Raw genomic sequence first — 27,338 nt, 5'->3', positions numbered from 1 at the left:
ATATTACTTCGAGTAAAAAAGTCTACTCCTGATTTTATGATTTATGGTGAATTGGGAAGATATCCATTTGATATTTCAATTAAGTTACGAATGATAAATTATTGGTTCAAGTTGGTAACCGGAAAACCTGACAAATTACCTTTTATTTTGTATAACTTAGCAAATGCCAAATATGGTACAAATATTTTATGGTTAAAACAAGTCAAGTCAATTTTAGACACGTGTGGCTTGTCATATGTATGGGACAATATCTTTTTTGTAAATAAAACATGGCTACATGTAACCATCAAACAGAATTTAATAGATCAATTCAAACAAAAATGGCTAGCAAGCCTACAGGAATCACCAAAAGCATTAAATTATCGTTTATTTAAAGATACTTTGGAGTTTGAAAAATATTTTAATATTTTGGATGATAGGCAAATATCCTTATTTTTTAAATTTCGAACTTTGAACATGAAATTTCCAATAGAAACTGGAAGATGGCAAAAAATAGAAAGAGAAAACAGAAAATGTGTATTATGTAATTCAGATGCCATTGGTGATGAATACCATTACATTTTTAATTGTTCAGCTTTTGATAACTGTAGAAAACAATGTATTGCATTTTACTATAGAAATAGTCCAAATACATTGAAGTTTTATGACTTAATGAATTCAAAAAAATGTTCAGAACTGAACGAACTATGTAAACTTATTAAGGAGATCAATAACAAATTGAATTTTTCTGGGTGAACAATTGTGAATGCCTCTATCTACTTTCGTACATTATTTATTTATGTAATTTTGAAATATGTATAATTATCTCTATACCTTTGTAATTTGGTTTGTGAGAATAAAGATATAAAGATAAAGACAGTCACCGACATTCTACAATAAATGCGAGAAATTATGTATAATGTAATGTTACAGTCAAGGAAAGTAAAGTTGACAATAAGAAAGGTTCTATCTATCAGACAAATTTGGAACTGCTTTACCGTGAGCAGCCGATATCTATCAGGACATAGTAATTTTACATCAGCGATTTCGCTACTACAAATTGCGAAAACACTAAAAGCCTCTTTAAAATCCCTCATATATACAAATATTTGGTTTGGAATTAAAATACATGAGTCATACAACATGTACTTTCGGACAACGCTTGTACAACTAACACCCTCTCCCCCCCCCCCATTTTTTTTAGAATATATATATAAAAGAAGCAATTCTTAAAACACTTGTTTCGTTTTAGTTCATAACTGTCATAACAAGCGTCATGTGAATTGGTAATCTTACAGCGCTTTATGCTGGCGAAATCTGGTGGATTTCCAGTAAACAAAACCTATCATGAACATAAATAAAAAAGAAAGAAAAAAGGGGGGTCAATATGCAGCATCAGACAGTTATTGAATAAATTGTATTTTATGTACACTACCAGTCATGATTAAGGACATTCAGGACCTACACGTTTGACATATGATTTTCCAGTGTAGAAATCTATATTCATCAATCATACATCGGGATCGGCAAATAAAATTCATTATTTCCCCAAGATCTTAATTCCTATTATGTAAATTTCGCACCGTGAAGTTGAAAACGTCACTGTCCGTTCAATCGGTGCAATTTTCTTAACTTTGTCGCCATTTTATCGACTTTAGAATGCAATCTTTTTACGAAAGCCATTAGTGCGTGGTACAACATAGGAATTAATAAAGTATCATGGGAGCGAATCTTTTTTTCTGGTCATATTTCTGTTGGGTTTCATTAGACTCAACGGAAGCTTAAAATAATTACAACTGCAATATCCTACCACTTAAATCGAAATAATAAACATTTTAATATCCATTTTGATATTGAATTGTAAAATAGTCGGCCATAAATGTTACAAAACTTTGAAATAATTGTACATGTCTACTATTATTAAGAAAGGGGGTTTGGAGTTATAGGTTCTAATTTTGGCACCGTTCATCAACAGATTAAATAATAAATGATACTATATGAAGTGAAATAAAAGCATTTGTTTCGAATAGTAAACAAATTAATTGCAAATTCTTGACATCTTGTCTATCTAAAAGTTACAACACTTTAAAACATTGACAGAAATTTCGACAATGAAAGTTTTAGCAACCAATGTCAATTTTTAAAGCGTTTTATAAGCAACTAACTTTACAAAGAAGAGGTACTATTACATCAACGGAAGAGCTGACTGGAGACTATCAATATTTTCATTCGCATGACTTCAAATTGAACAGATATAAGATATCCTTCATAAGCCCAAGTCACCTCGGATAGATATATGATGCTGTCCGTAACGTATTCAAATGAATTGACATCTTATAATGCCTCAAAGCGATTTTAATAGAAAAATATGTTAATTTATCAAAATTGAAGTTTTCTTAACATTGCTTTTGCCGTGTTCTTTTCGATTGAAAGACAAATCTTTTTTTATATACTTAGTTTATAATGCATGCCAGTCTGTCCAGTCCAATATTTAAGTTTAATCTAGAGAATGATTTAAACTTTGCTTGGTTTTTGAAGATTGACCCTTAAGATACTAATGATTTATTAGACAAATCATTTTTTTTAATAACACAAAATCAAGCAGAGTGTAAACCACACAAGAGTTTAATTAAATATGCAGCTGTTAAAAACCTACTATATTTAATTGCAGATAGTTATATAAGGTTGTGGAAACTTGACACAACAAGATCACGGCTTTTAAGTGGATGCATCTCGTTTGCTTTTATCTCATCTCAGCTTTATGAGTATTTGGCACGAATACTGGAAATGAAAATTGTTTCAAATGGGAAAGCCATTATAGTTGTAAGAACCAACCATACTAATTCTTCTAGAATTCATGACGTTTGTTTATTGATACAAACTACATCTCTGAAGGTGTTTTGTTTGTATGTTTTGTCAATTTAAGGGGGGAAATATGAAGATTGATTCGACATGGTTACATCACAGAAGTTTGTAATTTGGCGAGCGTTAAGCGTCATTAAAGGACATTAACAGTTGAGAATACAGATGTATGTACTTGTGTACAAAGACAACTCCCAACTCTGATAATTAATATAAGTTATTTCACATTTTTTTTTTGTAACATATAGTTATTAATTAATGCAGCCAGATACATTTGTGATGCAGCTTGCTCGTGTCTGTTTGGTTTGTTTTGGGTTTTTTTTGCGATTTTATATAAATTTCTCTTTTAAACAGACGATACAATTTTGATTTCAGTAAATGTTCCCCGTTGATGCAAAGGCAACAATTTCTCCTAACACTGGCATAAGATTTTTTTAAGATAAAATGGTTAATTCAGTTGTACGAAACTAAGGAAGAGATGATTAGAGTTTGTCTTATTTGAACAGTTTAAACCCATATTGCTTGTTTTGGACGTATTCTTGAAATTCAAAATGTGTGTTGGTATCACAAAAAGCACTCAATAGTCATCTGCAGATAATGTAATATAACTGTTGGAAAACACCATTCGACAAAGTTTGCAAAAATATTAAAACTAATTTACCGATGAATATCAAAACAATAAATTGAAGTTGAAACCATTGTAGCATGGAAGGGTGTTGTTTTGCATTCTTTTCGGGGCTCAGTGTAGAATAAGAATAAGAGAATCGAATCATTTTACCCTTCTTAAATGTCTTTCATCATCGCCCAATCTTGGTATACCGACCCGGCATGATGGGTAGTCAATGTCGGCAACACCGTTTTAGTAATTTTGGTATTAGTACTAGTATATCAAGACAGTTTCCATCGAAAAAAATCCACATTTCTTAAGTGGGTTTTTAAAAGAATATCTCAAAGGATTTACATTTCGTCTTCTTCTGCAACTAAAATTCTATGTCTGTATGTATTTTCTGCTCTCTTTACAAAAAACAGTAGATTTTGAACCTTTTTTAATCCACTGACACTTGGACCTGATAAATTACTTATTCTGTGCATATGTATTTCTAAATTCTTACTTCTATTTCTATTTGACATTAATTGTCAACAGACTATCTTTATAATGTTCTAAACAATTAAAAGATAAGTACAAGTTGGTACCGCCTGAATCCTGGGACTATTACACTGCTAGTATAATATATATGACATATTGCACATCAAAGAAACAAAACCAGGAAAACTTAACATTGATCAATGAACCATGAAAATGAGGCCATGGTCAGATGAACGCTGTCAGACAAACATGTACACCATACAATCATTACGTTTTAAATATAGTTGACCTTTTGCATATAGTATCTAAGAAACAATCTTAATCAGGAAAACTTAAGATTGACCAATGAACCATGAAAATGAGGTCATGGTCAGATGATAATTGACAGACAGACATATACACCTCACAATTATTACATTCACCAAATACAGTTGACCTTTTGCTAAAATTATTTGCGAAAAACAGACAAAAAAAAAACCCAAAAAAATATTTAGCAATGAACCATAAAAATGAGGTCACGGTCAAATAAAACACCAGACTGATATGTAAATTGTAAAATACTTGCATACACAACTATAGTTGACCTATTGCATACAGTATTAAAACAACAGACCAAAACACTAATCCTTAACTATAACCCATGAACCATGAAAATGAGCCAAGGTCAGATGACACCTGCCAGATGGACATGTACACCTTACAATTAATCATTCCATAAACCACATATAGTAGACCTATTGCAAACAGTATAAGAAAAACAGACCAAAAACCAAAAAAAATAACTTTAACCACTGAATCATAAAAATGAGGTGAAGGTCAGATGACACCTGCCAGTTGGACATGTACACCTTACAATCATTCCATACACCAAATAAAGGAGACATATTGATTATAGTATCTGAGATATTGACTTAACCACAAAAACTTAACCTTGTTCACTGATCCATGAAATGAGGTAAGGGTCAAAGGAAGACTGTCTGACAGACACGAGGACCTTGCAAGGTATGCACATACCAAAAATAGTTATCCTATTACTCATAATAAGAGAGAAATTTAGAATGGTTAAAAAAAAATCTTTTAAGTAGTCACTGAACTATTAAAATGAGGTCAAGGACAATGGACACATGACAGACGGAAACTTATTAACATAAAGCACCTATATACAAAGTAAGGTGGATCCAGATTTTCTACCTTCTAAAATATTTTAAAAGCTTTTAAGAGGTTAGCTAACAACAGCCCGGAAGCACTATTCCTATGTCTAGCTTTCTGTGACAAAAGTCGCAGATTTAACATTAAACTATATAACAAAGATAAAATCTATATTTATATTCATGACATAAAAACAAGGAGAAAAAAATCATTATTTGAATGAATTTCTTAATCCAAGGTCCATAACTCTGCAAAAAATCATGGTACCAGAACAAAATTCAAACCAGATCTGTAACTTGTCATCATAAACTTTGTACCAATGATTAAATCTATTTCTTCAAGCATGACCAAACCAGGTGCTCCACAGGGCGCAGCTTTATATGACCCCAGTGGTTGAACTCTGAATAGTTGGGGCAAATTTGTTCCCAATATTCAAGCTTGATTCTGTCTGAATTTGAATTGTGATCAAATTTTTGACATAATATAGGTTTTTGTCACAAAACTAATGTGGTCAAAGATCTAACAAATCTATTGCACAATACTGTGCAATTGAAGATTTCTTCTTGAAACTTCTTTGAAAAAAAGGAAGCCCTTCAAAAAATGGTAAACAAAAAATCACCCCCAACTTTTTGAACCCCCCTTGGAGCAATAACCCTTAAACTCAATCCCATGCTTTCCATTGCAGTATTGAACCTTGCAGTACAATTTCAGAGAGATCCATACACTTAAACACAAGTTATTGTCATAATTGTTTGGAAACTAGAATCATGCTTCTTTTTGGCCCCTAATTCCTACATATTTTGGGCAATTAACCCAAAACTTAATCCCAGCCTCCCCTTTGTTATATGGTACATTATGGTACAATTTCAGAGAGATCCATACAATTACACATAAGTTATTGTCTTGAAACTAGAAAAAAGCTTGTTTTGACCCCTTTTTGGCCCTTAATTCCTAAACTTTGGCTCCATAACCCCTAAAATGAATCCAAACCTTCTACTTGTGGTTTTAAACATTGCGGTATGATTTTAGAGCAATTAAAATACTTCTACACAAGTTATTATCCTGAAACTAGAAAAATGCTTGATTTGGGCCCCTAATTCCTAATCGGTTACGACCATCATCCCCAAAATCAATCCCAACCTTCCTTTTGTGGTATTGAACCTTCTGAAAAAATTTCATGAAGATCTATTCACTTAAACTAAAGTTATTATCCGGAAACCAATGTGTCTTCGGACGACGACGACATCATACCAATATACGATCCCAAATTTTTTTTGGGGTTGTATAAAAACAAGGCGAAAAATATATTATTCAAGTATTTTTTTTCTTAAACCAAGGTCCATAACTCTGCACAAAATCAACAGACAGGAACATGACTAAAAAAAAAGGGGGAATGTTTATTTGAGTGAATTTCTTAATCCAAGGACCATAATAACTCTGCAAAAAATCATCAGACCAGAACAAAATTCAAAGTAGATCTGTAACAAGTCAAGATAAAACTATATAACAATGATAAAATCTATATCTTCGTGCATGAAGACAAAAAATGTGGAAAAATTATTGAGTGAATTTTCCAAGTCCCAGGACCATAACTCTGCACAAAACCATTCTAACCAGAACAAAATTTAAACTACATCTGTAACTTGTCAAGATAAAACTCTGTTCCAATTATTCAATCAATATCTTCATGCATGATAAAAAAAACCTGCATAAAGCTGAATATTTGAGTGATTTTTTTAAGTCCAAGGACCACAACTCTGGACAAGCTCATGATACTTGAAAATAAGTCAAACTTGATCTATAACTTGTCATGATTAAAATTTATACCAAATCAATAACTACAAGCATAAAGAAAAGTGTGGAAAACTGATTTGCTGGACTGCAAACCTAAAATGACTTCATGGTAAGGGACCTCCTATAGGTTGCACTTTGTACAGCTGTTTCTCAAACCACATGTCTTTTTTGGGTGCTATATAATATTCATTGATTGGCATGCTGGTTCCCAGATAACTTTTGACTGTAACCAGTATAAAAACATACTATTGCGGTGAAAAGTGAATTCTGAAGTAGGCAAAAAGTAACCGTAGGGGTAGTACAAAATGTACCTATTAAACCCAAAATCAATAAGCTTGGTCCCAGTTCTCTTTATATTCTATCTGTTAAAGGTCATTTCCAATTTATCAAGATTACCTCAAATTACCATCCTGATATTATTTGTTTATGACAGACAGATAATTTACCAATACAATAATGTAGATGAAACTGATGGGGGTTTCTTACCTACTGTAAACTGTTTTTCTTCTTCCAATCAGCATCTGCAGCAATTCAAACTTAGGATATTTCTTTGAATACACATAAAAAAGTCCAATAGTTACATCAAACAAATTTATTTAAAATTTTATTTATAATCATCACATGTAATAAAAGTACAAATATTGCATTACAACCAACTACATAATAACGTTTACAACCAACAAGCCAGCGCCTGCAATATAGCCATGACGCTGGGCAACCAACATTATTGATCAGGCTATCCATATATAAAATGTTATAGATAAACACCTGATCTTTGACTATGTTTATTCCAAATTGAACACAGGGACTAAACAAATGCAAAGCAATGTCAAAAGCACACAAAAAGCCAATCAACAGAAATTAAACTGTACATACATGTATGTGTTGTCAGTCACATGTCATGGGTTAAGGTAGGCAGTCATCACACTATCACTCGGATTTTAAACCATAGAAAACCAAATTACAATAATGATTGTTATAACATCAAAGTCTGTATTATGATAAAAATGTATATATTATTGCACTTTAAATTATACTGACTAGAGAAACATATTGAGTAGTATTCATTGAGACAAAGGATCCTTGTAACGAGGAATTTTATATTTTCATGGTTAACATCTTTGGACCAAGTTATGTAAATAACATATTTGAACATATACATAAATTCTTTACAAAGGGAGTAGTGAGTTTTGGCTTTTCTACAAGGATAACAATTCATTAAATTTTCCATGTTGTCTCTCTTTCTAAATTGTGTAAATCTCAAGGCTTCTTTCGTATTGCAAATTAAAATTGTAAGTGTTAATGCACTTTACTACTTCCTTTTGAAAGCTCTCTAAAAGCCAAATCTCACTACTGCAATTAGAGACATGGTTTTGAGCATGGACATAAATGAGATCAATAAAACTGTCATGGGACTTGCTGGTTTTGGTAAACATAAATATGGTTTGGTAGGGAACATGATATCACAGATAAAAGACACTCAGGTTTTGACATAATATAGGTTTCATAAAATGGTTATCTACATTATATTGTGTATAAGTATTTATGAAGATTATTCACAGATATGTATTTTCTGAGAATATATAATGTATAAGAACCCCTTTTCCTTCAAATTGAGATGATACAATTGACCACAGAACAGAAGTTGTCCTCCAACATACAGCAAGTTTTTATTATGGTTGTTATATTTTCAGCTTAGATACATGTGACCAGTAAAAGAAAACATGTGAAAGACCTTTCCGGCTTACTCTTACTGAGAACTGTCTCCAAAGTGATCCCTAATAATAGACCTCTTTCTTTCTCACAATTGTTAGACAATAGACTGGTATAAGCTGTCAGCCTGACAAATGAAAAGACAATCAAGCTAAATATTCTTCAACTGATTTACTGAAAGACTGCTTAATTAACCAGTATTCAAATGGAAATGATTGTAATAATTCACTGATTTTGGCTGGTCAACTATTTTTCTAGAATCCCAATTGAGGACAGTTGTGTATGTAACGGTGTATGAGGTAGGATAAAGATAATAATGTCTGGACTAGAAACAACCTGACAACACACACAATGTACAACACTAATTAAAGATATATGAAAAAAATGAAAAAAAATGAAGGTGCTCTTTTGAAGGCATATGTGAATCACTTTCAAATTATACTAAATACTAACCACTGCAACATTCTTTCATCAGCTAACGCTTGAATTCAGGAAATTGTTTTCTGATATTTTCTTTTAGGACTAATAAATCTTAATTTGGAATTAAATTTTGTTTTATACTAGAACTGACTACGTGTAACTGTTTTTATGTTAGATAAAAGTATGTGTTAAAATTAACAAATTATATCTTATTTACGGTATAACATGGATTGAAATAATACCTGTATCAAAAGGGAAAAACATCTTACCTTGCAAATTTGTACTTCAAAAAATAAAGTTAAGCCCTTCAAAAGAGCAGCTACAACATGAAACAAAACAACAAACAATGGAACAAGTAATGAAAAAAGTCAAAAAAAGTTCAATTTCACAAAAGTTTGAAAAACTCTAACATTAGACTGCTAATAACAATCTGAAAAGAAATATGTAATGAAACTGAATATTTTCTACTGTTGTGTGCACACATCATGTGTAATACATAATAGGTGGGTTTTGTTAATTGCTTTCAAACAATCATAACTTTTGTCAATTGATTTCTCCCATTCTGTGTAGACATTTATTTGGCAGTAGGCACAAATACGTTTACCCAACCACGATGATCTTACTGACCACATGTAACTCATTAACGCTAGTGCTTGGCACACCTGACCTAACATCCCATAGTTATCGTTCTAAAAAAATCATTGGTCAATGAATATGTAAAAAATGTAAATATTGCTTTTATCATTAACAATTATCATTAACAATAAGCGATTCTAAACAAGTTCATATGAATTTCGACATCACATAAAAATGTAAAATTGCCATATAAGTTTTCACAAATACAGAACTGTATGGGTAAAAATTGCATATATATCTTAAGTATAAAATATTTATTTCATCTTTGCTTGATGAAGAATAAATTAAGGAGTGGAAGTTTGTAAAATTGCCAGAATGGCAAAAATATACTTCAATCAAAACTGAAATAATTCAAAGAACATGGAAAACCCTCACAGGGTCCCTTTCATGCTTAAATTAGGCAATGTCTGTAATGTTTGATTAAAACATTGATGAGATGTAAATTGTTCCCATAAATCCATTCAAAATTTATACCATAAATATTAAAAATTCTTTGTGAAAAGTGCCCCGACTGTGACAGGAATATTTACATCAAAAGGGGCAATATAAAGGAACCTTTCACAAAGAGTTATAACAATAAAAACACACTTTTTGTGAAAGATTTCCTGAGGAATGTTTTAATGATTTGCAAAAATATGAGCATTTAAAATGAGTGCCCCTAAAGACATCAAATAAGATGGATTGTATAAAAAGTTAATCTTTTTATTAAAGAAATCAAACATGTAAAAATGTCAGGTATTTCTTGTTTTAAAAACTTTCAAACATATACAGATATTGTAAAACATGGAACCCTAAACACAACATTTAAAAATGTTCAAAAAATTTATACCTTTTCAACACTGGAAGATCAATTTGGCATCTGATGCAATACATGGTTTTATCAAATCTCTATTTCAACCATGGAAAAAAAGTCAGCAGATTTTGAATGATTTCTAACAATGTCTCATCCTGAAACTTTGGTAAATTGGAAATAAAGGGTTCACAGAAATCAAGAAAAAAAGAACTAAGACGAAGAAAAAGAAAAATTTTGTGCCAACATATTCTGAGACGAGTCCCAGTTTAAGGTGCTAGTGAACTGAAAATTCTGGCAAACATATTCATTGAAATGATAAAACATCACTCCCAAAATAAATAAATGCAAAATCAAAAGTCATGACTGCTTGAATTAAATAACAAAAACCATTCACCAAATACACATCATTGAAAGTTAACATTTTTCTTTTATCTATCAATCAAAACTAATTTTCAATTAAATACTATGATTTTTATTTAATTCTGATTCTAACCAATGTGTGTTTGGTGAAAAATAAAAATAAACCAAAATACATATATACTAAACCAAACGTTTTTTTGTGGAAAATTTAAGACAGCATTCGTGTGCAGCAGTGTTTATAACAAAGAGCAAAACAATAATTGAGAAAACTAAAGCAAATATTCATGCAACAGACAAATTCACCAATTATTTCAGGCTTGACACAGATATATTCATTTTACATATAGAAACTGTTTTCTCCTGTTATAAACTTGATTTTAAAAATTAGTTTAATCTTTTGTACCATAAATAAATAAAAATAATGAACACACATATTGTTTTATATCTCTCATAACTGACTAAATTGATTTCTCTCATTTCATCAATGGCTGAAAACAGTTTCTATAAATGTAATATAAAAGTTTTCATCTTATATTTCTATTCGTATAATTCTAAATTACTGTAATAAACAATGGACCTAGGGCCCAATTCTATACCTAATGAAAACAACCGACAAACAATAAATAATATCTGAAAAAATTACTTCACCACAGAACACCAATTTATGGGATAACAACAAAAATGAAATCTTAATAATCAATTACATAACTTAATAAGTATTAAATAATATCAACATCCATGGTTTTGTCAATAAATAAATAATAATATACTTGGATTATATCATGTCTCGAGGCATTCATTTGTTCTCTGAGCTCTCCATGTGCATTTGAAAAATAACAACATTCTGAGATTCATTGAGTTAAATATAACTGGATAAAAATCCTTATGAATAATGTATAAACAAATCATCTAAAATGGTTGAAAATTGGTTTTAAAAGTAGCATTATCTTAAAAGATATAAAATTACACAGTTGCCTTTTAATAGTATCATTATTCTCACAATTTTCAATAAGATAAATCTAGCTAAATTCAGGAATTTCAAAATCTAAGAATGAATCACACATAACTAAAAATTGAACGGTACTTAATAATATTGGATTAAAAAAAAAGAAAATACTATTCATTACAATAAAATCATAATATTTCAAATTTATTTCAAGAATTAAAAATTTACACATTTAATTATTTTTTTCCCATGTAAAAATATCTATGCTACTCAAAATTAAAGCCTTCTCACTGAAGGTAAAACATAAAACCAGGATAAAAATGTTCAATGCTGGATTTCACTGATCCATGTAAAATTAAAATGTTAAATGAGTATACTTCTCACGAGATTCAAATCAATAAATGTCAAAAATAAAAGAAAAAAGTATTTTTGATACAAGGGCTATGTGATCTAGTTGTTACACTATCACTCACCAATTACTGGATAACATCGTAAAATAATTTCCTAATAAAGAAAATTCTTAAGATTTCATTCCAACTGTGAATTTAATTCATTCAAATAATAATTAAATTACTAAAAAGGATATCATGGAACGATGGATTTAAAGTAATGGCAACACTTAGTCCTAGTCTTAATACCAGGAGCAAAAAAAAATTGTTTGGCAACTTCAGAAGTGAACTGGAAAATTTCTCATGATTGTTAATAATATTTATGCACTATTTTGTGGAGAATATAAATATGACTAGATCAAACTCCTCAATCTAATCCTGTCCGGAATGACTGAGTATAGCACTATTTTGTTCCATCATCTTTACATTTTACATTTGTTGGTTTTGAACGACACCTGAAGAACACGATTTCCCAAAGCAAAGCCATTTAAACTCTGGATAGCTACTAATGCTTCATCATAGTTTGTCATGGTAACAAATCCAAATCCTTTACATTTCTGTGTTTGGAAGTCGCGAATCACTTTAACATTCTGTACTGCTCCAAAAGGACCAAACAACTGCCATAATGTGCTGTCTTCAGTTTCTGGTGCCAAGTTGTATACAAACAAACACCATCCTGCTCCATTTATAGTGTTACCAGTCGTGGCTGTGGCTGCTGTGGGAATGATTGTATTGGCTCCTAAAATAGATCCTGTGTCCATAGGGGAAAATCTGAAATAAACAAGTATTGTTAATCAGATTTCTTTAATGAACAATTCACATTTTCTGTTAAAAGTTCTCATATCATTATTTTATGGAGTAAAAGTACCTACTGGGTATATGATATGAATATTTTTCAACCAATTGATAAATCATAAATTTTTGATTGAGAATTTTGCTGCATCTGTCAAGCAGTAATGCTGAATTAAAAGCAAACAGAAAAGGATAGCTATTCTAAAAAAAAAACCCAGGAAGCCAGGCGCGTAGCTACGTTTACGTCAAAATGACCGGTGCGTACACTTGAGTTTGATAAAAAAATATTTAAATCTTAATAGAATACAAAGAACTAGTTAAATGTACATCAGCCGTGTACTTCTTTCTTCAATGGCTTGTAATATTGTATGCGAATAAAAGGACGAAATATACGTTTTTTATCCAAATGATATCGTATCATAAATATATATACATTGTATATATAAACGCCTAAAAAAGTGTACACAACAACTCCAAATACAAAAAAAGGTAACTATAAATGTAATTATTTATAAATATTTCTGATAACAGATATCCTTCGTCAGTCAGATTCTGATGTGAAATGAATCATCTTTGAGTCTCGTTAGATTAAACTTTTACTAAATCTTGAATTATATACAATAAAAAAAGTCAAACCGAACATCAGTAAAGACGCTTGCACCATTCTAAAAAAATGTTAACATGACATAGGTTATATGGTTTATTACAACAGAGAGCTCATATATATGCTTTAAATACAAATAATAATGTGCGATTTGAACTAGCACAATTCTAAAACTGTATCGGGAACGACAATTATGATGGTATAACATGTATACGCATGATAACGTCTGTAAAATTACCAAATAGACAGCACTGAACAATCTAAATATTTGAAATTGAGAGTAAAGTAGTTACAACAGAGTCTGAATATTTAAACATCGTGAACAAACGGCCGTAAAAATGTAATAATATTTTTTTACTAAGTATAACTAGAAGAACGTGGCTAGGTACTTATACATCCCTCAAAAAATTAAGCAATTTAAATTGGTATCTATATATATTTGTTCATTTTCTGTAATACTAAAAGTCTGAATCTAATAAGAGTTCTGTGTACTTTTCTTTGAACAAATGCATGATCTGAATTGCATTCAATATCGTTGCAGCTTGATAAATCTGCATAGGGCTACATAGATTTTAAATCTAGATAGCAGCTATGCTAGCTACATGTTCAAAAGTAAAAAAAAATTACGTAGCCTTGTGTAGCTGCTACAACATCGAATCTAACCCTGATTAGATTCAATAATTTATGTGGTTTGCTTAAATTACATTTTTGTCCAGCCTATGGTTTATGTTGCAAAAAAAGGACATTAGTGACCCTAAATTTCGTCGGCGGTGGCAGTTTAGGTTCAGTATGTTTGTCAAAACTTATGAATTTTTATGGAAGCTGCACAGAAACTGTTTCAAAAATTCGTACATATTTCAGTACTGAATTGACATGCAATTAACAAACAGTCTCGGATTTTGTTTCACATTATAAGGGAGCTACTCTTTGATTGTTAGGGGGAAAAGAGGGGCTAGGATGAAAAATTTTGTCCTGTTTTTTTTTTTAGTTGTAATCTCTGTCCTGCCTTTGTATTTTTCATTTTATTCGGTTCTGCCTTTTTTATTAGTATATCCGGCCTTTTTATTTAACATAAATTGACATCCTTTCTACTGTTTACTCAATACTTCTGTCCTGCCTATAATTCAAATGGTAGCTTCCTTAACTTTGAAACCTGCATAGATGGTAATAAAACTTGTGCAGACGTCAATATTACACATTTATAAAAAAATATCTTTAAATAATGATTGATCTTTTTAACAGCTATAAAGGACTGATAAATGGATTCATTTTTTGCTGAAAGAAATCACAGGTGACAACCAGGGTTCTTCATAACCCTAAAAAAGCAAAATTTAATATTGCACCTGAACATTTCTGAAAATTAATTATTTCAAGTTCATTAACGATTTTTTGGTTGATAGAATGCTTTGTCCCACAGCTCCTTTTACTCATACTTGGTGGTAATTGGTTTAGATTATTTCTCTAAAACCAATGACCGTTAGGATTTCAAATTAACACAATGAATACAATCAAACATAAAACAAATCAATTAGATTCCATGCACAGTATAATAATATCGATGATTTTTTAATGACAGGAATGGTATCTCTTTCTCGATACTACATATAGCTTTCTGGGCCTTGTCCCCTCACTTGGACCCACTACCGGCAGGTCCTAAGACTCCTCGTCGAGGTTCAGGCGTACACGTAAAAATGACCTAGCTACGCCACTGGAAGCTATCAATATGACAGCATACATTCATAAGTGTCATTGTTTAAGCAAAGAAGGGCTATAACTCATGAATTGCAGAAATTAAAATTGTCAATATCAAACTTAAAATGCAATCGATCAATCAAGGACCATAACAACTGAACTGAGAATGTGAAAACAGTCAATGTTGAGATTGACCTCCATATTGTCATCAGTTTTAAACAAGTGTCAATATAGTCCTGAAGCCTAAATGTTGGAACCATTGGCTACAGTAACCTTTTTAATCCCAGTCTAAATCAGAACTTTAATGTCTTTTACCGTAGATATTCAAAATAGAATCCTTACCTAAATCTGCTTGATGGATGGTGAATGGGACCAAGAAGTCTTCTAGTCTGAGGGAGGTAAGGAGCTAAAGTCAGTGGAGCTAACACAGCATTCTTATTGGAGCTTGGGGAATTGGCAAACTTGACAGTAATGGGTTCTGTTGCTGCTTCAGGAATGGTTCCATTTAATTTCTGGATAGCTCTCTCTGCCTCTATCCTCTGGTCAAATCGTATAAATCCTACTCCTTTTGACAAACCTATTAACAAAGTACATTTGTTAGATGAAGTTAAAGAGATTTTAACTTACTCTGGAATGTTAATGATTCATTAATGCACGATTCAAATTATTTATTAAGCCATGAAAAATTTAATTGCTTTTATTAGATTCAACAACCATGCTTGTGCAAATATGTGTTTCAAAACAGCTATCTTTTTACCATATATCAAAAAAGTTTACACTAAAACCAGAAAAATTATGTAATGTTTTTGTAAGTATGGGAACAAAGATTTTCGTATTACACACAAGATGTGTGTAAATGTGTAAAAGAATAACACAATCTGATTAAAATACAGACTGTGCGTTCATGTGGATCTGACTTCACTCCTGCTTACTTGTTTGTTATGAAAAATATTACATCAACCTATGAAATTTAAGCCTTTAAAATTAATTTAATTTTTGAAGGTGTGTATCATTATGAAATAAAGAGCTGCCCAAAGAGCACATGACACACACCACTTTTTCAACGAATAAAGTTCTGAAACCCCTCAATGTGACTTTTTATGTTACATCAGAAATTTATAAAAAAAAAACTAATGGGAGCTTAATAAATGGACATAAACCAGTGTCGAAAAACTGGAAAATCACTAGCTATATACAACTTACTGAATTTTAATGAAAATTTAAGTATTGTCGAAAAAACTGGAAATTCATCCTTTTTATATATGCAAACTCCAACAACTTGGAAACCTAAAATTTAAAATTTATAGAATTGAAAAGAAGCTTTCTTCAATTGATATAAACAAGTCACCAAAGTTTAATGAAAATAGTTTAGTGTTGTTGATAACCAATGGAAGTAATGCCATAATGTATTCCGTAAAACGGTGTATTAAAAACAGAAGATCCTGATTGGTTTTTCAAACTTAAAGTAGAACAGAGCATTGTCAGATCCTTGTAAGCGAAGGGTGAACACAAAACCTGGATTTCAAGCAGATTGATGTGAAACTGTATTTCTACGCCATCGTTCTATCTATATAAAAAGTAACCACATTTTTACCTTCAATATTGAAATCATTGCATGCTTTACATTTAAGACCTTGGGTGAGTTATAATGAAAATCTTTTTTCATGTAAATTAATTGATCGACTCCCGAGGTTTATTTAGTTAACCAAGAATATATATATATACATGTATAAACATTTAAGAACCTTGATACAAAACACAATACAATTTCTGTGAACTGAATATATCATATTTTTCATTAATTTTCAATTACTGCTACATTACGGTATTATTTTAAGTTAGATGGTAGCAATGGGATGACACTAGTGAAAAAAATTTAATCTCAATTTGATAATGATATCCTATTACATAGACGTATTCAATTGTATCCAACCATCCAAAACAAATATTGATAGCTTATTTGCAAATTACAAAACAAACGTCATTACCAGGGAATATCAATTTTAAATGAAAATCTATTTAATGAAATACAAAGATAAAAGCTTGTTTGGTCTTATCAATAGTCTATAATAAAGAGAAGAGAATTTGAATAACTTGATCAGTCTGCCGTGCATTACATTTAAAGCAAATAATATCATTAGTTACTCAAAGACAAAAATCAATGAAAAATTGATTTGTGTGGCGGTTATAGTGGGTTAGGAGTATTGATTCAAAACCTGGGTTACAGCTAAGAAATTTGTGCATGGTTCATGATGATATTGATAAATTTTATGGCCTTTCAGCTTGCTTTAGATATGAACAAAATTATAAAAAAAACTTTTGTGGTTTTAGCTTGTCTGTATTTCAATGATTAAATCATTAAAACTGCACTGAACGTATGCCTGTTAATCTCTTTCTTTGTTGTAAATATAAAAGCATTGATTTTATTGCATGCTCTAAAAGACAAAGTGTTTGAATAAAAACATATTTCAAGACAAGACAGATAAAATGGGATGGAGAAAGCAAATATTGGAAATTGGAATTTTCTAGCAATTCACATATGGAAGCAAATAGAAATATTTCATTTCAGTCATGTATGGACTGTTTTCATTAATCTGTATTTTATGATTTTTCTGTTTGTGAATGTTTTATACTTTTTGCAAAGAACTGTTTCAAAGTTTGATTTAATACTTGGTTCCTAATTTATTTTTCTTTCTTTCTCTAAATTTTACATCATAAACAGAAGTGTAAAATAATTCTGTTAAATGTTCAATCTTTTTCTTTGAAATGTTTGGCTTCTGTTTATGATGTAAAATTTAAAGAAACAGATTGAACATTTAACAGAAATGTTTTATGTTCAAATACACATCAAACAATTTCAATTTTATTTATCCTCAAAACCTGATAATAATAAAACTTATAAGTGGAAAATGTCTGAAAAGATTTTTGATTAGTGAATCACATGTAAATATGATGGAACGGTAGCATGCTAATGGATATAGTATAAAAAGTTGAGATGATATGAGGCAAACTTGTAAGCCAAACAATATTGTTAATCAACTAAAACTCTCAAGAAAGGGAAATAAAAAACATAAATATAGATAAAATAACAATTTAAATTCAACAATTAAAAGTAACATTAAAAGAGAATCATAATAATTGAATAAATAGTAATAAGAAAAATAAACAGCCCTCGCAATTTGTCACAATAAACGTTTACATGCAAGCATCAAATAACAACATTGCCAAAACGTGACACGAGTCTGACCTGTTGTATTATCGTAAAGAATTCGAGAAGTTATGATTCTCCCACACTGGGAAAAATACAGTTCCAATTCATTCTGGGTCATATTCTTTGGCAGGTTGCAAATATAAAGGTTAGCACCCTTAATACTCTCGCTACTTGGTCGTGCGAGGGAAACCTAAGGTAAAAACAGGACGAAGAATGAATAAAAATCAAAATAAAATTAAAATCATACAAATTAAACCTAGTAGACTAAATTCCCTCCCTATGAAACTCTTTGGGGACCCTTTTTTCTGTGCAACCCTCATTTTTTCTGTACCTGTATTTTGGTCATATAGTATTCTTGACGTAATGATTTCACCACAATCGGAGAACATTTGCTCCAAGTCCAACTGTGTCAAGGACTTGGGTAGGCCTGATATATACAGGTTAGCCCCTTTAATACTTTCACAGCTGGGTCGGGCTACAGAAACCTGAAAATAATAAACAAAACATGAACGTGGAAAAAACAGCAACTGAAAAAGAAAAAAGAATTGAAAATACTGATGTAAAACAAGGCAAACATAGAACTAAATACAATTAGAGGATAAACAAGGCAAAATCCAATAAATATTGAAGCTGGTGCCCACCACTAAGTTGTTGGACAAGGATGGATCAATAGATGAGATCCTGTCTCCCGAGACAACAGCACAGTTAATTAAGATCATCAGATCTGCTTTTTCTTCCTTTTCTGTATAATCGATACCAGCATATTCTTTACCCCGGAATGCTATTACAAACTCTACCACGCTTTAGATTGTATTATAAAACCTACTCATGAATGATTTACAAAACCTGTCCATTCAAACTTAACACCAAGAGAATGTATTACAAAACTACAAGAATTCACTGAAAACATACTATCAAAGTGTACTGCCTATGACTCCAAAGATTTATAATACATGTAATAGCCAAATGCATCAATTTGTCAAGACTGCCCATACCTGTAAAAAATTATATGCCCACGGCAAGAGTAAAACTTTGCATCCCCACTTGGTAAAATTTGATGTTATCTGTTAATATGACACATAACGACAACCTTAATTACTAAGTCCACAAAAAAAGACAGCACAACTGGATTAGTAATATGTACAGCTTAACATCTGCAGCATCCAGACCCCCCTAAACAAAAAGAAAAATAAGCAAACAAATAAAAACAAACCTAATACAGAAGTAGGAACACTGGACAACATGAATTTTAATCTTACTATATGGTCAAATCAAAAATCATGGATTTAAGAAGGATGAAAGGTCATTTGTAAAACTTCTGCACAAGTGAAAATAAATCTTTTGCATTTAGTGTTTTCATGTCATCCACTGATAACATTTCAAGACATTGTTTCAGTCTGATTCTGATAACCATTGCACTTAATTGGTGCAATTCATCTAGCAGGCTTTAATTGAAATAAAGACATTGCTATTCAATGCAAGTCATGATTCAAAGACGTCATTCTGACTTCCACTTGTAGCCAAAATCAATTATCCGTTACAGTTTTACTGCTAAATCATTACAGTTTGCTTTATGTATTTAAAGGAAAAGCCATCGACTTGTCTCCTTGGTTTTATTTTACTAGTATCTTCATAGACTTACAAACTCATACAAAGTATAAGGTTATATACAATTCTTAAATTACAAAAAAACAGTGCTATTGTATTTGGAAACTGAACTTTAAAAACAGATAAAAAGTCCCTCTTTATTGTAGTATGAACAAAGTACATAATTTAAAGCCATTACATGTAAGTGCTATTTATGAAGAAGATTTCAGCCTTTTATACCTTTCTGCATCATTCAAGTAGCGCTGTCAATTATGAGACATATTGTAAAACATAACAGAGATTTATTTACCGCTTTTGCCTTCTTTGTTCCCCCTCTGTCAGCCCCCTAAAAAAATTATTAATGACATCCCTCCCTCTAAAACTCTTTGGACCCTTTTTCCTGTGCACCCTACATTTTTTTCTATTATTTATAACACTTTCAAATGGAAGCAATGAATATTTTTTTTTTTATTGTATTTAGTTCCAAATGACCTCAGCTTTGTAGCTTCTCAAAAGGTTACATATTCAAGCCAAAATAACAGCTAACAGTCTGACTTCAATTGACCATATGACAGCTGGTTAGATGTAATTTTTATCAAGGATTTAAAACTGAACCTATCAGTCTCTTTTGAGACTTTAATTCTATACAAACAAAGCAATATTTCTCACAGCTGTTCAACAAAAATGTTGATCTAAAGTTATAGCTTTAACAGCGCAATGAAATAATCAAATGACTGATAATTTTTATCTTAGTGCCTTTTTTAGATATGAAAAATCACTTATTACATTTTCTGTCATGTTTTTCAAGTAAATACTTAGATTTTGTTATTTTACATGATTTGCATTTTCAAACTAGTATTTCTAAATATCATCAGATACTCCAATAAAAATTCTGTGAATACAAAAGATTTTGATGAGAACATATTCCCAAAGGAAAATACAGTTATCTAGAATGAATATTTTCCCTGTATTAATCAGTTGTCTTCTTATATATTCAAATTTTTTGTCTGTACTGCTACATAAGCCTTGATTGACAGGGAGAAGTAATTTTATGTAAGCATAGTTTCAGATTTTAGAAAATCCTGTACATAAGGTGCACTTGTTTTTCTTCCGCACACTAGTCGGAAATGATACTTTAGGTAAAAATGTGTCATAGAATTTAATCACTAGTGTAATTCTTCCATTTTGAATAAAAGAATTTACTATTGGAAAAGATTCACTTTTGCATTAATTAGCACCTTGATAGACAACAAATTATATATTTTTAAATTTTGTATAAATAATAACTTCAATTAATGTCTAAGTCTTGGTTTGCTTGATCAACAGATTGTATCACAAACAGAAAAAAGGTGCAAATCAGTGAGAAAATCAGGTTTCTAGAAATTAATTCAGTTGTATAATAGCTGTTCTAAGACATGTAAGAATGTCTGTTTTAATACTGCCCAAACCATTTATAATATATCACAATAATAAAATAAGCTATAAATGAAAATCATAAACCAAAATAAAAATGTAACTAAAGAAATGAAAATAAAGCCAGAACCAAAATTAATCAGATGTGAGTCTTGTCTGGGGTGCACTCTGTTATTCCACCGTGATATTACCATCATGTTACATCATACTATTAAGTCATTATGCATCAAGCCAATTTGCACACAATTTAATGCAGGAATTGGACTATATACCACTAATTAGAGAAACGTAGCTATATCATATTCAGGCTGCAGTTCATTAGTAAATACTGATTTAATGCATACACCAGTCATATCATTAACATGCAGTTAAATAATATAAGTTTGCTCCTTGTTTGATCTCACATATTTGATCTTTGATATAGAAAATTTCATAAAAAATGCTGACAGTTCAAAGATTTCTTGTGGGTTATTTGGAACCATATGGTGTTTTTTCCATCTTCAAAACATATATAAATCTATTTCTGGATATAAAAACTATACATGTAATAATAAGAAGAAAATAGCACACCAAATTTCTATTCAATAAAAAGTAAAGACAATATTAGACAAATTATGATTGTGGAGGAAAACTGTCAGACAATAGCAAGTTAATTACATATTAAACCACATCTGTCATTAGTTACAGATCAATCTATATGCTACACAAATAATAATTTAGAGAACCTCTCGAGAATTGTACAAAACGACAGACAAAAAAATATTAATATTCATCTCCATGGAAACAAGAAACAAGACTGAGCTAAGTATAATATCTTCCAATTGATACAGTAATGGGGGAGATTTCCATTATTTGATTACATTTTCTTATAGCCTTCAAGATTAAGTTTAGTCTCATAAAGATAGCATATAAATTACTTTCCATTCTCTTTTATTATTCTCATTATTTTCTTTAGTATAAGACAAACATACATCTTTAATAAAAGAACCATTTCCCCTAAAAGCTAAATTTAATCAATTACGTAGGGGTTACAATTTTCCATACTATAAATATTTATCAATACATAAACTTCAATGTTAAGTTTAATTCAAAAGATGGATACTTGCTGAATTTGATTAAATTTAACAATAAGTAATGGTGAATCTAACATGTGATTGATTTTTCTATGTCCCATTGTTTTTGACACATCTGTCACCCTAACAGCACAAAAAAAAATGTATGGGAAATTCAGGACTATAGATTTGCTGTCTTTCTTGTGTAACATATGGTATACATTACTTTGTTATTTTTCTTATTAATGTGATGAAATATCTTGTAACATATTTCAGTAGCGATTGAGAGATGTAATATAACTTAGTGACTGAACAAAAAATAATGCAATTCAATGATTCAAGGCGAGTTAAGTGTTCTGAGTCATAACTGTATCAAATTTTTACAGGATTTCATGAAAATTAAAAAAAAAAAAAGTTTATCATTGAAATAAAGCTTTGCTCAATCTTGTTTCTATGGTCAGGTTGCTGAATGAAGTTCCAAATACCAAATCAAGGTTTTACTATATATGCAAAAAGCTATAAGAGTTCAGGCTACAACCCCAATTCTGAAGGCAGACAAATACAGAATGATAGCTTATGTTCTATGAAAACTTTTAAAAAATGTGATCTAAAGCAGTCATTTACTAAGTCTACCTCTGCATAAAATGAAGAAATAAAGATAAAAGTAAATCTTTAATATAACTTTGAAAAAAACCTGAGTATGCCTAAGGTGTTAGCAGGTTATCATTGAAACCATTGTCCCCCTACCTTAATGGTTTTATTCTGAAGTCTGAGACCATTGAGTGTGTGAATAGCCTTCTCTGCATCCCTAGCTAACTTGTAATTTACAAATCCATATCCCAGACTTTGACCTGAAATCAAAGATTTAACGTCCCCTGAAATTGTAGAACAATAAAGTCAGTATACATAAGAAAAGTAAAACAAAACAAGGAGGAGGAGGATAAAAGAAAATAACAATCTGTTTTATGGCATAGTTTGTAATTACTTGTTTTTTGTCACTTTATTTTTGTTGCTCATAATGAACATTTACTGCTCTTTAAACTTATTTCATAAGATGCATTTGAAGACTTAATACTAAAACTCTTTTTGTAGTTTTAATGGTGTTGACAAAAGCACCTTTAGCATGTTTGTGCAGAAGTATGCTATCACCAATCTGTAAAACCAGGAGAAAGTTTTAAAGTTACCTATTAATGCTAAAAGCTAAAATTTACCAATTTAATAATTTCCTTTGGTTTGTTTTGATTTAAATAGTACTAAACATTGTTGTAACATTGTCACAGAGAGCATGTGCAGTTATAGATGTTGTGAACAATCTATCAATTAATATATTAAAGCATGACTTTTTAAATTTGCCTTGTACCCAAATAGTTTCCTAAACCTAATATAATCATTAAAACTGTTATGGAAATAACATCAAATCATAAAGTCAAAAGGGCCGAAATTAACTGCTGCACCATACCGCATATAATTACAGACAAAAAATATATTTAAGAAATGAAAGTAAGATTTAAATTTTGACCAGTCAGTAAAAACATAAAATGTATGGGGACTACAATTGATAGGAATGTAGGGAATCAGCTAAACAAAAACAAATTGATTATAATCGGTTTTTGATTTATTTATTTTTTCAATTTGAAAATAATGATAAAACTTGTACTTAAATAACATTTTTCCTAATTAATGATTATGCATGTCACATATAGTTTTGAAGTTCAAGTAGAATTAATCCCAAAATACATATAATTTGGAGGTACTGTATACCAAAAATGTGCATATAAACAAAATGGATATTTCAAAGGATGTTTAAAGGCAATCCTTACATGCAAATGTACTCGGAGATTCCAAAAGGTTTCTTTCTGTAAAAAATAACAATTCAAATATATTTTTTTTTTATTATCAATAATTGAAAATAGCAAAAGTTCATTACACATGAAGCAGTTTAAAGACAGTAAATGTTCTTTTGAATACTACTAAAAAGGTTTGAGAAGTAAGTATGACAATATCAACTTCATTTTTTGTAAAAATATGCCACAATTTGTTACTTTCTTAGTTTTCCAATGAATCCTAGGGCTGTCCAGTGTAGGTTTAAAAAATAAAAAAGGTTTTATATGAATACTTATTATCTATCAACAACGAATCAGATAATAAGTAAAAACAGAATGCTTTCAAAATAAAATATAAAAGTCGGAAAACTTGAAAGAAACGTTTAAACACTAAAGTGTGTGTAATAACAAATATAAATTTAGCTGCTTCTCTGTAGTAAAAATAGTGTTGATTGACTGTTAGAAGTTAAATGCTTTACATTGGCAGGTAATAAAAGAGATAAATTATAATTAATTTACCAGTTGGTTTGTCACGGATAAGTTTACAACTCTCCACCTCTCCTATACTAGAGAACAATGCCCTGATCTCCTCTTGAGTCATGGTTTGTGGTAAGTAATTGACTATGAGGTTGGTCTTGCTACAGTTCTCATCCCCCTGTGATTCAATAGAGGCTGGTGATGTGGTGCCATTTTGTGTCTGAGGTGGCTGCACAAGAGGAATAGCATGTTCCATCTGGAAAAATATATTGCATAATTACACTACTCTTATAGATTTAAAAATGTGATGACTTGAACTAGGTTCTTACAAAAGGGGAAGGAAACATTCAACCATAAAGACAATATGTACAATACCAAGAGCAAAGAAAGACGGGAAGAAAACATTCAACCATACAGACAATATGTACAATACCAAGAGCAAAGAAAGACGGGAAGGAAACATTCAACCATACAGACAATATGTACAATACCAAGAGTAAAGAAAGACAGAACACATGAGTAACTAACAACCCAACCCCCTTTATGTTGATGTCAAAATCCAAGTTGCTGTCGTAAACTCCAAAATATCATCAGAATAAAATTTATGACAGGTGTACAATGCTGTAAGGTAAAAAAGATTCTCTGAAACCCACAAAGTTTCATTGAAATGCTGGCTTTGCCTTTTAGGCGAGTTGTAAATTATAATTCCTGTTTTACCGGAGAGTTGTAGATGTTAATTCCTGTTTTACTCTGAAACTGTCGTTTATAGTGAGTGTAAACAAAAGTAAACCTTGGCTTTTTTTTTATATATTAAAGTGAACAAGCAATTTATGTTGGGAAAAATTTTAGCAAATTTATTTGTTACCTGATATAATAGAAATTACAGATTGTGTATCATATGAAAATGAATGTGTATTGACAGACAGACAAGTCATTACATAATACATGCATTCTTCAAATAATGGGAGATAAAGTCTGTTGGAGAGCAATAAGATGGAAGATAATCCTGTTATCTGTAACACCATAAAGCACTTAACTGACATGTTTGTACCATTATCACTTTCACACCATTATAAGAGGTGCTAAAACCGTAATGCCCATCAGCCATTGCCTTTCATTCATTGCTACTTCACATCATTGCTGACTGTTAGACATAAAAATCATCCATCGGTCAATTAATTAATTCTTCAGTAGACTTTGTGTAATTATATGTAGTGTATATATGCACTTTATAAGATGTGAAAAATTGGTTTTGGGTAGAGTGAGGTTGGAAATGAAATATCCAGACTGATGAATTAAAACTAGTAAACAAGAAAAATAAAAACTTCCATCTCACAAAAACACATTCCCTAAAAATACTGTTAATGGGACTATTAGTTAAATTTTGTTCAAGAAGTTTTTATTTCTGTTTTTAAAATTCATTTTTCAAAATAAACACCTTTTTTAAATTGTGAATAAACCTATATGAAAACACAAATTATAAACTACAAGATCTGAGATTTAATATTACAACTTTAGAGAAAATAAGATGGTACCAAAATTTTCCAGTATTAATCAACAGTTATTTTTTACGCCTTCAAATGTCTTTTAGTTTTATAGATTCCTGTTTACACTATTACTAATTAACTTAAAGTTGTGTCTGAGAGTAAATATTTAAATGCATTATTCTGGCAATTTGTAATTATCCCTTGCATCTTAAATAATGCACAGAATACCATGTTTCTAAGGAAAAAAAGTAAAGTATGCCCAACTATTCTGTAATTACACAACCATGCTTTACAAATTAACCAAGATTTTCTTGTAAATTTTTTGAAGATGAAATTATAGTATAGATTCCTACACTTGAGGCCTCCTCATCATTACACATTATCACAGACAGTGTGGTATCAGATGATTATCAGCTATATTCTACAGTAATGATAACACTTATCAACTGTGTAACAAATATATATACAGATGGTCAACAAGTGATGACTGATTATACCAAAACATTAGTATCATATTTAGATAAGGGGTTTGATTGGGTCAAAACAGTTCTTACAAACAATCTTTGGCATGTCTGTAATGATAGTCTAACTTATTTCAGTATTTGGCAAAAACTTTGTATCTCATTATGTCTGTATCTTTTTCAAATCACAGAGCAAAAATATAATAAGCTACTGCATCTAGTACAGCCAATTATCAGAGTTAACTAGGGTCATAACAACCAAGACTGTTAGACAGAAGGATTCCACATGGCAAACATAGTGAATTTAGGTACCTTCAAAAATATCTTGTTTCTTATAAATAAGCCTTTAATTTATAAAAGACCTATAAACTAATTTAAGTTAAAAATTAAATTTGAATGGAGATCATTTCTAATGAATGAGATTATCTCCCCTTATTTCACCTTATGTACATTTTGTTACCAACAACATAGTCCTTTCATTGCCCTGGAGATTGTTAATGTAAAACATGAAAGAACCACTGAAAAGTGATTATATTTCTAGATTCTGTTACACTATCCATGGAGTAAAAAGGAATGTATATAGCATGTTTTAGTGATTATATTTCTAAATT

The 27,338-nt window shown here is 30.6% G+C and overlaps 1 protein-coding gene across 14 annotated transcripts in view; it reads right to left on the bottom strand.

Moving 5' to 3' along the window:
* Window positions 1–7,448: 7,448 nt before the first annotated feature.
* Window positions 7,449–27,338, bottom strand: part of LOC139499530 (ELAV-like protein 1) — a 36,029-nt gene continuing 16,139 nt past the window's right edge. For 3 of the 14 annotated variants that reach the window (XM_071288251.1, XM_071288337.1, XM_071288266.1), the window contains exons 3-8: window positions 24,822–25,035; window positions 24,300–24,335; window positions 23,227–23,354; window positions 18,759–18,912; window positions 15,559–15,793; window positions 7,449–12,899 (exon numbers count right to left, since the gene is read on the bottom strand). In XM_071288251.1, coding sequence (XP_071144352.1) covers window positions 12,551–12,899; window positions 15,559–15,793; window positions 18,759–18,912; window positions 23,227–23,354; window positions 24,300–24,335; window positions 24,822–25,035 — 1,116 coding nt within the window. In that variant the 3' untranslated portion in view covers window positions 7,449–12,550. Of the gene's footprint in view, window positions 12,900–15,558; window positions 15,794–18,463; window positions 18,618–18,758; window positions 18,913–23,226; window positions 23,355–24,299; window positions 24,336–24,821; window positions 25,036–27,338 lie in introns of all 14 variants that reach the window. The other 11 variants (XM_071288274.1, XM_071288345.1, XM_071288290.1 and 8 more) reach the window with 5 other exon arrangements.

This window comes from Mytilus edulis, chromosome 1 (genome assembly GCF_963676685.1).
Source record: "Mytilus edulis chromosome 1, xbMytEdul2.2, whole genome shotgun sequence".
Taxonomy (NCBI): Eukaryota; Metazoa; Mollusca; class Bivalvia; order Mytilida; family Mytilidae; genus Mytilus; species Mytilus edulis.
This window is presented reverse-complemented; position numbering and strand designations above follow the sequence as displayed.